We start from the raw sequence: 13,382 nt of genomic DNA on the forward strand, positions 1-13,382 counted from the left end.
TATATATAATATTTTGTATTATATATAAATCACATCAATCTGTTGTTCTACCTGCTGTTATTGTATAGAGAGAAGACTTTTCCTCATTGTCATTCAGACTAGTTTGCAGTGTACCAGAATTCTCTGAACAGCACATCACTAAGAAAAATGCAGTGGCCTTAAAAACTGCGAGATTTGACAACTTTCCAGGTCCAGAAGGCAGTTTTACTTTCAGATACTTTAGTTACTGATGCTTTATGTGTTCTGGAGTAGTTAAATCAATTTATTTCCTTATTTTGTAGGAATTGTTGGGGATCTCCCATAACTTTGTAAGGGACATACTCCTATTTTTGACAACGTGTCATTCCACTGCATCTTCTAACATGCATCACTGCAAACAGCAGTGGTCTGACAACTGGGAATTTGAGTTTTGTTTCTCTTCTCATTTGAGTCAAAGGAATAGTTCTGAGCTATCAACTATCTTTTCAGTTTCTTGATTCGTGAAGGCCTGAAAGTTGCCTGCTATGTGTGAATTAAGACATTACAAAAGTTTGATTTCTCACTACTGAAGGGCATGAAAAATACAATTTTATTCTTAGGTGGTTTTGAGTATTGCTATTACATTGAATTTACTTTGTGTGAAAAGATGACAAAACAAGTAAAGGCAATCTTGACATCTTTCACTTATGCTGAAAAATCCAGGTTTCTCTTCCTAATTGTCATCCTTTCTTACACAGTTTGGAAGGAAAAGCTTCCAAACCTTTCAATTAAATAACCTTAAACCTTTCAATTTAATAGAAAAAATGGGGTTCTGTCCTGACCTGGCATCCACCATTGTGGTGGTCTTGTGATGTGTTCCAATACTTCCACGTTATTACTTCATGTAAGAACTGAAAGTATATAACTGATCCTAAAGTTATCTGACCTTTACTACAAAGGTAAAAGGTGGTGGGGTTTTTTTGTATATTTTTTTTTTTTAAAAAAACAATAGTTAGCAACAATTTTGTGACAGGGACAGTATAGTATAAAAGTGGAAGAAATTGCAGAGTACTGGGGCAAACTGGATATCCTACATGTAATCTGCTGAAATTACTTTGGATTAAAATATTATAAGAATTTGGACTTTTAAAATGTTCTTATGCTTTTTGAAAGCTCTCTGCCTTTTTAGTGTATAGAAATTATACTTTCAAATGTGTGTTTTCTTGTTATTTTATAATTTGAATTTTTTAAAAGAAGTTTGCAAATGGCCTCCTTTCTATACCTGGCATGAATTTGACCGAACTTGACTAAATTGCATGAAGTTCTTTTTGAGAAGTACTGAAAAGATAAGATAGTAGAAGAGGGCAGATTTATACTATTTTCTGGTATAGTTGTATATAGTGTGTGTGTGTGTGTGTATATATATATATAGTATATATAGTTATAGTCTATATAACTGTTCGGTTATATAGAGTATATATGTATGTGTGTGTATTTTTTTTTTTTTTTTTTTTTTTTAAATAGTGCTGTCCTGGAAACTGTCCACCTTGTGATCAAGTCTGTGGGCGGACTCTAGGCTGCAGAAATCACAAATGTCCTTCAGGCTGCCACAGAGGTAAGAACAGGTGAAGGATCCCTGCAGTGATAGAATACTGTTTATTTTTGCCAAACTTTGTGCTTGCATGACTCTGTGTGGTGCTTAATGAATTCTCTCCCTTGTTGCATGTGGGCTTTTTGTGGGGGTAGTGTGTTTGAAAAGGCTTTTAGTGCTGGTCAGAGGTTAAGGACTTACATAGTGACAACCTGAGTTTTTCCTGCTAATTTTGCTTAGCATTGTTCCTCTGAAAATGCTCTGTCCCCTTTCTAGCTGCTTCATTAAAAATCCATAGCTTGATGACTTTTCCCAAATAATTCTGTTCACTGAATATGCATAACAAAGTCCAACTACATGTAGAAATGACTGTGCTGGTTGAATCTGGCTGTCTTTTAAAAATCCTGGAATACATTCTGTGATACAAGTGGGCTTAAAACAATAAAAATGAAATTGATGGAATTTGAATGTCTATTGGTATCTTACTGGTAAAAGAGAAAGTAAGAATTTGTTACTGACTGTATGAAAGATAACAAAAAAGTTTACTTCTGCATCCACTGACTTTGGTTAAAAAGATGCTGAAAATGGCCCAAACCTACCTGTCAGCTTTTATCCTGGCCAATTGCTTTGACATTCACTTGGTAGGGGATTGACTTGGAATGAATGAAAAAGTGGCTGCCCTCTCAGCAATTTTCCCCACAGAAGCTGCTGCCCTGCTGAAACAGCAGCTGAGTAGCCTGTGTAATTTCTTTTAGTATTCTGGACTATAAATTGCAACAACTCAAGAAATAATTCACAGCTTTTTCAGCTAATCTTGCTTTTGAGGCAGTGATTCTTAAGAGGACAGGACAGGTGGATGTGGTAGTTGTCCCAGTTAACCTGCTATTAAATCTGTCATCACAAACTAGTAGTGTTTTTTCTCTATTAAGTGTGCCCCTTCTCCTCTTCCCCTTCCTTTCTCCTCCCTGCTCTGTACACCTCCAAAATCCTGGAAATACTTTTTTTTTTGTTTGTTCCTTTACATTGAATAGCTGTTTATATTTGATAGTGCTTGCAGCCTGGCTAGAAATGACAATGATTTCTAGTAGGTAACAGCAGTATAAAAATAATAAAGTAGTGCCTAAAAGAAAACAAAGTGAACTTTGAGAATGTAAATATAAAATATATACACTTTAAAGTGTATGTAATTTATCAAAACAGTGCAGTTGTCAATATTTGACTATTAGTTGGCTAACTCTTGCCAAAAATTGTGTCTAATGGAGCTAATAACTATGGTATCAGATGATATCTACCAAAGAGGTGGTGGATGCCCCATCCCTGGAAACATTGAAGGCCAGGTTGGATGAGGCTCTGACCAACCTGATCTGGTTGGAGATGTCCCTGCTCCTTGCAGAGGGGGGTTGGACTAGATGGCCTTTAAAGGTCACTTTCAACCCAAACTATTATGTGATTCTATTATAAATTTAGAAAAGAAAATAACTTGTGCATGCTTTAACAAATTACAATCTAGTACAATTTGTAATATCTTGTCAGAATGTTTGAAAATATTCCTAATAAAGGCAATGATTTTGATTTAAAAATATTTGTATTCATGTGTTTCTCCTTATACACCAATATTTTAATAGCTGCTGAAAGTTACGGTTAATTATTTTATCTTCAGTATATAATACCAGGTCAGGTTAGTTTTGCAGTGAACTGCCAGAGCTCAGTAATCACAGATTTCTAGAAAATAACTTGCCAGATCAGGTCCTTTCAAGGGTACCTGATCTCAGAATTATTAGAGGGTCCTGATAATAAGCACTTGGCCTTTAGCAAGGATCCCTCATAGAGTTAAATTACTCTGTTCTGTTTGTGGTTTAGTTTTTACGTGTCTCTCTATCTGAAGTATTCAATCATGCTGAAATTTAGAATGTGTTGCCAAGGAAGAGAAATGTTTTGTTTCCTATTGTAGTACATTATAACTCTTGATTTGAGAACAGTGTGCTCTCACCTTAACTTCAGGCTTATATGTGATCTCAGCCCTTCTGTCTTTTTGAGAGTGTAGGCAATTGTCTTTGTTAATAGAATATTTCAGTAAATTGTACGCGTATTAGGCACTCTGGGCAGCGTAGCTTTAGGCCTTCAGTTTATTTTGTAGAAGTAGCTGTTTACGTGTGCTGATAATATAATTTAATTTAATTTGCAGTATAAAGACTGTATACTTCTGTCCTTTTCTTCAGCAGCTTTTTGCAGTTGAGATCTGCTTCTTGAAGATCTTGCTTCTCATCTCATGCTAATAAGTCAGAATTGCTTAAAAAGTTCTGCTGTTGATAGGACTTTCAAAGTATTCCTTTCTTTAAAGTTTCAGAATGCAACATGATTAGTAAGCCAAAATCCCACATCTAAATTTGCTTTTTTTAAAAGATGCATATTCTTACTGTTAATTATTCAATAATAAAACTTAGCAGTTGGCACTTGATGAAGAAATACTGTGGGAGAGATATAAATCAAAATGTAGATGTTTTACAGCTCTCTTTTAAAATGTGTCAGGTTAGTAGCATGAGTAACTTTATAAAGGAAGAGGATGTTTTCAAAAAAATGTTAATTATTTATAGAGGACGAACATTTCTTTAATATCATACAAAATCTGCTGAACTTTTCTGTACCAGTTTTTCAATGTCTCTTTTTTTATGTTTTCAGTATAGATGAAAGATGACATGTCTTCATATGTATGTAAGACTGAAATATAATTAGCAAATATTTAATGTTGTGTGATCCAAATGACTGGGCTTTTAAATGTGAGAGAGGGATTGTTTCTAACTTGATACCAATTAACAGCTGTAGAATAATCAAGGTTATTATTGCTGTTCTTTGAGAATGGTGAAATTGTCTCTCCCAAGAAGGATTTGAGACTAAGCAGAAATAAGAAATTAAGTCACCTATTATTTAGATAGCTTTTTTAGAAAATAGAATAGGACAATTATACTATGTACATATTCAAAGTTATATTACCATTTTTTATAAACAGTATCTTATTCAGATTATCATATTGTTAATATATTTATTTTTAGGTAGTTGTAATCCATGTCCAGAGACTGTAGATGTGAAATGCAATTGTGGAAAAACTGTCATTAAAGTGCCCTGTGGCAGAGAGCGCACCATCAAACCTCCCAAATGCAAGCAGCCGTGCAGGTCAGTATAGAAAAAGTGTGTGTTTCTAGTTCTTCAGTGGAGTTTAAGGTGTCCTTAAAGGAAGTAGTAAAGCATAACTTTAAAAGGCAAAAAATATTCCTTTAATCTGATTACAGATATTACTTCTCAGTTTTCTGTATTCTTGACTGTGCAGATGGAGGTTAGCAATAATCCTTTCTATCAGACACCTCATTGATTCTGTGGTTTCATGAGCAGCTTGCTGCTATCAAGGGGGAGGTTCTGTCCCGCTGAGCACTTCTAATTCTGTAGTCTCACTCCCTTCTTCAAGTCATCTCTGGTACGTTTTGAAGTAGCTCCATAAGGCAGTTTACCTAGAAAACTTGACTAGTAAAAGAAAAAAGGAGAATATGTTTTCTAGGGTGTAGCAAGATTACTTAGCACAGTGTAGAATTAGGATTTAAATAGCTGTTTGAATATGCAAACCCAACTTTCATTTAAATTTAATTTAGAACTCCTGTATAATTTTACTGTAGCGTTAACCGCTACTGAAGATGATAAGGAAACTAATTTAAAAAAAAAAAGAATTGCTCATCACCATTGTTCGTATTTTAAGCATAATTGTCCAGTGTCTGTAACTTCATATTTCTTGCTGTCATATTGATTCATTCTTGGATTTTACTTTAGTCGACCACCTACCTGTCATCACCCTACCCAGGAGAAACACTATTGTCACTTTGGACGATGTCCTCCGTGTCGTCAGTCCTGCCAGAAAACATTAACATGTGGTCATTTGTGCCCTGTTTCCTGCCACGATGAAGCACTTGTGAAGCAGACTGGCTCAGTAAGTAAATAGTGAAAAATTGTGTGTTATTTCTGTTCTGAAGAATAAGTGTTGTTTGACTGTAATCTTATGTTGGAGGCTTTTGGAGTTCAGAGTAAATAAATAATCAAGCACAGAAGTATGCGTACTGCTTAACCAAGAAACTTAGTCGTTCTAGCTCCTTTGCTGCGATCCAATTAATTTTGGAATATATATGTTATTGAATGGGCAGTTTTCAGCAGTTACAATTACTCAAGAAATTATAAGATTTTTGTTAAAGTTGTTTTTCGACTGTTTAATTTAAAATGTAAGCAATTACTTTTAACATAAGAGCAAAAAATAAATTTTAACTCTGATGTTTACTAAACCATAAAAATTAGCACAAGTTGGATGTGAGAATTTGTTTGATATCTTTAAACATGACACATGCATGCACTGCATGATGATAATTTCACTTGTTTAGTAATTGAAATATTTTTATATTTTTACCTCTAATAAATGCTTAGAATTGTTTTGCTTTTTTTTTTTGTTTGGCTTTGTGCTTGATTTTTTAACAGTAGGGCCACAGACCTTCATTTTCCTAACCCTAACCATGCTAAGGATGAAATTGTAGGGTTTTTTTTTGTGTGTAGGGAGTGTTGAGATTTCCATTGGTAGAAAGTTAGTTACTAGAAAGTGGATTTGTTAGAACTGGGATCTCTTTCGATTATATGTTTATTTATGGTCAAGCAGGTAGTTCTAGTTGTGTTTTCTATTCAGCTGCTGTTGTCTTTTGCTCTCAGCATCAGTCTGCTGGTCCTTGGGAACAACCATCTGAGCCAGCTTTTATTCAAACCGCGTTACCATGCCCTCCCTGTGAGGTTCCTATACCAGTGTAAGTATTAAAAAAGAAAGCAAATGAAAGTAAGTTTTGGTATGGAAAGAGATTTTCTTTCTTTTTGTACTGAGATTGACATGAAAATAACCATATTTTCCTCTTCAGATGGAATGAGCATATGTGAACACCATTCTCATTATAAAAATTGGGAGCATTTGTGGTTGTTTAATAGACATTTTTGTAGTATGTGCTCACTTTATGAAAGGACTGATAGTGGTAGTAAAGATTGGTTGTTTCTAATACATGTGTGCTACGCTACCTTCATAAGAAAAGTATGAAAATTGCAAAGACAGACATTGAAATTTTGTAGTCTTCAGTAACATACTACTTTTTCAATGTAGTTTCTACCGTGTTTGGTTTATGGGATTGTAATTTTCTGTGTAATTAATTGCTATTTTATTTCTTAGTTGTTCAGTAGTTATAGGCTAATGAATAGCAGCTGGATGTCCTTCATTCCGTCTGCTTGTCTCCTTTCTGTTTTTGACTTGTCCAGAAGTTTTTGCTCCTTGAGTAGAGCTGAATCAACTCTTTCTGTGATGATGCTGAGCATATAAGGGAAGATATGATGATGACTCTTTTCACCATACTTTTTCACTTTGATAGAACTTCTGTTTACATTGTGGAATAAGGACTCAGAATTCAACATTTGTCTGAAAAAAGGAAACATTGACTTTTTTGGTCTGTTTTTGTGTTGTAGTCTCCTAGTGGTTTAAGTCCTGCATAATTCACAGGCATTAGTGCCTGTCTGTTTTTTAAACATCCCTCCTTAATGAGGGATTATTATATCTCCATTTTATGAAGTGAGAAGTAGGCAGAGGAAGATGATCCAAAATATCCATTTATCTGCCTATGTAGATATGTTTAGAACGTAATTTCTTAAGGATTTTATAAATAAATTTTCTAAAATAAAAATGATTATTTTCATATACAACTATAATCCACACATGAAACACTGATTTTGAGTTTGCTGTCATAAAATACAGCAATCCAAACAACTGTTGAAAAGGAAGACATTGATCTGCGTAGACAGATTACTCTTAGTTTGCACTTTTAAAAAATAGATTGTATTATTTTTGTGTGAAAAGCACTGTCACTGTAATAAGTCCCTTATGAAAGAAAAACATGTTTTCTAAATCTCTGATTTTTCTCTCTTCAACAGGGAGTGTCTTGGGCAGCATGAGGTGAGTCATGGAAACTGCCTTTTTAGGTGGAATAGGAAGTATATTTCACTTTGTCTGAAAAAAAAAGTATTAAAGAGAAATATATGGCTTCTAAAATATTTTAAAATCAATGAAGTACCTTATCACAAGGGCTTACATATCAGAAAGTATTTTACTTCCTTTTTGAAGAATATATAACTACTTGACTTTTTTGAATTCTTGGACAGAACTTTAAACTCGCGATTTATTAAGCTATTTGTGTATCCTTGCAATTGTTTAAATAGCGTAAATTTTTTAGGAGAATCTTCTTTAATTATGTACTTCTGGGCTTTTTTTCATCATTCTATAGTTATTATTCTCTTCCTGTACCACACTTTCCTCAGTTCTCCTAGAAAGTGCTGTGTTTATTTTAAAAGGATAAGGAACATAGTGTCCTACAAGAAAGTTTTAACGTGACTTGGATCTAAGCATGCATGGATGAAATGAGACAATAGAGTGGAAACTTCTTTAGTGTTACTTATTAGCCTTTCTTTTTGGTGTGCAGCGTTCTCCAGTTTTGGATTAAGTCACTGAAGTCTATTTTGGCTTACGTGAGAAGAAAATCTAATTGGTGCTTGAAGCTACATTACTGTCATTGTTATTCACAGTCGTTTCTAAAAGTCATGAAATTTAACATCAACTCATTTTCCTCGTTTTTAAAACATGATTGCTAAACTAATATTAAAAAAATATTGCTATTATAACTTTGTCTGGGAGTATCTCTCCTACTTAAGTTTGGCATAAATTCACTATCAAAGTGCAGCTAACTACTATAGCAAACCTAGTTTAATTTTAAACTAGCAAAAAATTCTAGAAAACAGCAAACACTTAAAAATATTTAAAAACACCTCCCCTTTCTTTTCTTTGACCTTCTTTTAATAACCTTTTGGTATGTGTTGTAATGGTGGCTTGATTGTGTGGTGCCAACATCTACAGATGTTGTTAACCAGGTTTATATATCCACAGTCAGTTTGCACAGCACGTTTATCAATCCAACCAAGCTGTGAGTACAGCTTCCATAAAGCTGCTTTGCAGCTTGTCAAGTGCTAAAGAAAAATCTGCTGTGAAAATGGATGAAAAGGAACAACTGTGCCTATTTGTTTGTTGTTGAAATAGCTGAGTTTTGGCTTTGCTTTCCACAGTAAAACTTGCAGGTGTATCAACAAATGTTTTATTGAGTCAATGATGTGTTTTGTGATAGGACATATCGAATCTTACCCTAACTTTCATGGGTTTATGTATAAGCAAAGTATAAGCTGTGGTCAATTGACGCAATATATAACTTGCTCTAGACAATGTTACTGGTTACTGTTCAGATGTACATGGTTGTGAAGTTTATGTCCCTCCCTATAACAGGGACAGTATGGCTTTTCTTATTACAGAAAATGATTCAAAGTATTACATATTTAGAACTACTTATTTCAGAATAATTAAAAATAATCCCTTATCTGTTGCATAGTAGTTTTAGCAGAATCAGTCAATGGCTTTAGGCCATGTCTTCTTTATGTGTTAGTATAGAAAATAAGGAAAAATGCCAGGGAGTCTATATCTAACTTTAATTATTTAGATTTATTGATGCTATATGATATTCTAGGTTAAATGTTCCTTCTCTGAGCCAGCAGAGTGCAGTGCTTCCTTCCTGCTGAAATTTAGCAGTTTCTGGAGTGGAATGAAGTGTCCTAATCTTTGAGATTTTGGTAGCAGTCAAGAAAAAGAATGATTTGTCAGTGTGTGTCTGTGTGTGTGTGAAAGGGATATTTACAGTGTATTTTATGGGCATTATGTAGAATGTACAAAATGTATTTTTATGCTGTCCTGAGATCTCAAAAATAAAATATGTAATGTAGGTTTAAATTGAAATTCTTTTGGTTTTGGCTAGAATGTCAGTTGACTCCATAAGACTCATACCCTTATTGGACTCAAGGTGCAGGAAAGTCAATAAGTGTGGCAAGCTGAAGCTATGAAGGATGCAGCCAGAGGGCTGGAATATTCTCTGCAGTTGGCTGTCTTAAAGCTGCTACTGTTGTCTATTGGCTTGCGTGCTTCCCTGCCCCTGGGTTCATTCAAAATTGCATCTCCTCTGGTGTACTCGAGAGGCTACCAGAAGGGATGCTCCACTTCTGCCTAAGAGCTTCTGCTGATTCTCTCTAACTGGAGCTAGTGGCTGGGTCTTTATCTGATGGAAGACTAACTTTTGGTTAAAGAGATCTTGTCAGGATATTGAACTGTGCAGCCATAGAGCTGGTCTGCTGTTAGTGCCCTGATCTGTTGTAACTGCCTGAGCCACAGCTGAACCAGTAGTCATAAAAAATTGAGCGGAAATAGGGGAGCAGGGAAAGGTAGAGAAATGGGCAGTGGCAGATCTTAGTGTTTTGTACACCTTTTCGTTCATTCTTCTACCTTCCAGCATCCTTTGACGACTCCTGTTGCTACTGAAAGGAAGTTGTGACTCTGAGGAGGAAGGAGGAGGGAGATGGAGGAGAATAAGAAGGGACAGGGTATTAGGAACAGTAAAAGCTTTGGTAATTGGTGTGTGTTTGCTGGGTATAGTACTATTCTCCACTTCACACTCTGTTTTTATTAGGCCTGTTGCTGGGTTTTGCTCGTTTGGCCAACAGAAACATAAGCTGTCAGAGACTGAATTGTAGGATGTTTGTAGGGGAGAGTATGAACCAGGCATTCAGACTACTTGCTGTGGTTGTATTAGTGCTTTAGCCAGAGTAATGAGCTTCAGCTCTGATGTAGGGATGGGAAAGTAGTTGAATGTGATTGCCTCAGGGTTTTTTCCTGTGAATTACATGCTTAATGTTCAGCCTGCCATGCAGACTCCTCCTATTCACAGAGTCTCAGTGGATCAGTATGGGAATAGGAGTTCAGAAGTCTTGTGTTTTGCAATGACTTGATGTGGAGTACTGTCTTTTTTTTTTTTTGGGTGGAGCCGGAAAACATTTCTATAGGCGAGTGAATTCAAATCCTACTTTGTACATTTTTGCTTTAGAATTGAAGGCAATCAACATGGACAGTGCTGAAGGGAGAATGTCACTCGCTGTTCCCTGTGGGCGCCCGTCTTCTCTTCCCTTGTTTCAGTGCCAGTGCTCACCTGAGTGTATGGCAAATCAACTTGCTAACCTAGCAAAAGACAAGGAACTTTTTTCTGTTAATTCCTTTCCTTCCGTTTTGATTAGTTGAATTGTCTCGCTCTAAAGACAGATGTATGGTAGAACTTTTTCAAAGCAAGTTCTAGGAGTGCAATTAGAATTGTAGAGTCAGAAGAGAGAAAAGGAAGGGGTACCTCGCAAAGCTGTTCAGTCAACTTAAGTCATAATGCAAAATCACACCCTTAGTCTAGTCAAAATGAGTTATGTCATATTAGCCTATTGTGTAATAACATCACAAAAAGTTTCTATTTTTCTCCGTGAGATAATCATGGTATAAAGAAAAAAAAAAACAATTTTTCTGACAGCATCACAGAAACTTTTTTTTTTCATGTGAACATTATATAATAGTTGGGAAATGGGAAGAGTGAGTTTCCTCTAACAGTTGTGATATGGAAGGACTTGTACTATTCAACTTTAGGAAAGTAACCTAGTTAACCAAGTTAGGAATTTACACTCCATTTCAGTACCACTTAAGATTAAAGGCTCCTAAATAGATGCTCTGAGTAAAAGAGGGTAGATATAGATTAGACGTAAGGAATAAATTTTTTACACTGAGGGTGGTGGATGCCCCATCCCTGAAACATTCAAGGCCAGGTTGAATGAGGCTCTGAGCAACCTGATCTAGTGGGGGATGCCGTGCTCCTTGCAGAGGGGGATTGGACTAGCTGACCTTTAAAGGTCCCTTCCAACCCTAACTGTTCTATGATTCTATGAATAGTACTACAGAGCTCTGTTAACCAGTGTTAACCTCAAATTAGAAAGTACAAATATATCATAAGACATTAAAATCCTTGTCCTGTCATAGAGCCATTTCTTCTTCCCCTTCTCACTCCTGGGAGTTACATTTGTCATAGAATCATAGCATTTGATATAGTCAGTATTTGATTTTAAAAATTTTTGGATTGCAGATTGTTTTCTGTTTGTAGAACTGTAAAATGTTTTGGGGTTGTGATGACCATAATACAGTTAGCCTTGTGAAAGCAAACTAATTGTCTTCTGCAATAACTGTAAAGCAGTTTAGGAACCTTTAATGGAAGGCATGAGTGTAATTCAGAAAGAAGGAATAAATCATGCTAAAAGATTGGAGAATTTAATAGTTTGTTTTTTTTTAAAAAAGGGAAACTATATGTTGCAAAAGTTAGCTTGTTTAATTAATAAAGCAGACTTTTTAACCTAGTATAATCAGTAGAAAACAAATGTGTGGTTATGTTGGAATGGGAACCTGAAGTCTACCAAAAAAAAAGGTCAAATAGGCATTGCACTAGTTTTCTTCTTTTAACAAAGATACTCAAGAACCAAAATTTCTCTGTAATGATGCTGTGCCTCTGTGTGTGGGTGTGTGTATATGTGTATATATCACACACGGTACACATGTGCAGTGTGTATATATATACTATCTGCATATATATGTTTATATTTTTATATATATGTTTATTTTTAACTTTTAGGTTAGTCCATTACCATGTCACGCTGCAAACCCCTACTCATGTAAAAGATTTTGTGGGAGGCTGCTTGATTGTCAGAATCACACCTGTATGAAAGAATGTCATTACGTTACTAAACTGAACAGTAGTGCAGATGGGAAGAAGGTAGGATGGTTTTCTTTTTGCTTTTGTTTTTGTGTATTTTATACGCTGTCTTCGGTTTTAACTGGAAAATAAAGAATTTGCAGCTGGAAGGCACAGGATCTGTTGCAGATTCTACTATGAGACTTGCATGCATTCTGTTCCATTTCATGCTGTGGCATTCAGCTTCTTTAGACTATAAAACAGACAATAGTATCTATTTTGCAAATGCTACACTTTTTTTTTGTTTATGTTAACATGCATTGCTTTGTTTTCATCAAAACCTTATTTAATACTCTTGATGAGTCTCTTCTAAAGTTGGTTTTTGTAACTGTCAAGATCAAGTGAGCTACTGATAATCGCTATATACAAATGCACTTGCAATCTACTGGGGAAACTATTTACTGAGGAGAGCTGTAAATGAGTTGAGGAGGCTAGCAATTCTTTAGGAGAGCACACTGGAAATATTGCAGAATAGATGAAAAGTTTTTAAAGCACCAGGGTGACATATTCATGTTTATCAGTGTCTACTAGAAACTGTCATTTATGTGATTAAGAAGCTGTAGGTGTTAGTTGCTGAAGATAACATGAAAGAAAAATAAAAATAAGTAGAAAGCTGAAAATTTTTCTAGTTTTGAACAGTCAAAAGCACATAGCTTGTGGCTTGAGAGAGTCATGGCTTGGAGAAAAGCAGTTTTTAAAGTTTTAAAAACATTGCTTAGAAAAAGTTGCAACATGGTCTCTCTGGGTGTTTAGAAAACTGAGCAAGCATTCAGTTGGGTATAAAGCATAATGTGTATTTTAACTTACTGTTGTATTTTAACTTAAACAGGATGATTTCCCTGTGGATTCCAGTTCTAGAAGTGGTGTTTGTCATCTAATAACTGTATATATTGCAGTTACTGTATTATTCTACTAGTGATTGTGGCACTTTTGTATGAGGAGTATGAGCTGTTAGTGCAACTTGTAGAACAGTAACCTGCAGCAATAGAGTGACATCATTAAATACTAAGTGTGACGGTTGGTTAAGCGTCTCCAGTTATGACTGGAAGAGGATGTCTGCCTACTCCTTCAGTTAAACC

At 35.3% G+C, this 13,382-nt stretch overlaps 1 protein-coding gene across 2 annotated transcripts in view; it reads left to right on the forward strand.

The window, feature by feature from the left end:
- Positions 1–13,382, forward strand: part of NFXL1 (nuclear transcription factor, X-box binding like 1) — a 46,567-nt gene that overhangs the window by 9,469 nt on the left and 23,716 nt on the right. For both annotated transcript variants that reach the window (XM_086746856.1, XM_086746857.1), the window contains exons 11-16: positions 1,483–1,573; positions 4,600–4,720; positions 5,366–5,522; positions 6,284–6,375; positions 7,538–7,559; positions 12,184–12,324. In XM_086746856.1, coding sequence (XP_086602982.1) covers positions 1,483–1,573; positions 4,600–4,720; positions 5,366–5,522; positions 6,284–6,375; positions 7,538–7,559; positions 12,184–12,324 — 624 coding nt within the window. The remainder of the gene's footprint in view (positions 1–1,482; positions 1,574–4,599; positions 4,721–5,365; positions 5,523–6,283; positions 6,376–7,537; positions 7,560–12,183; positions 12,325–13,382) is intronic.

This window comes from Chlamydotis macqueenii, chromosome 4 (genome assembly GCF_036417535.1).
Source record: "Chlamydotis macqueenii isolate bChlMac1 chromosome 4, bChlMac1.mat, whole genome shotgun sequence".
Classification (NCBI taxonomy): domain Eukaryota; kingdom Metazoa; phylum Chordata; class Aves; order Otidiformes; family Otididae; genus Chlamydotis; species Chlamydotis macqueenii.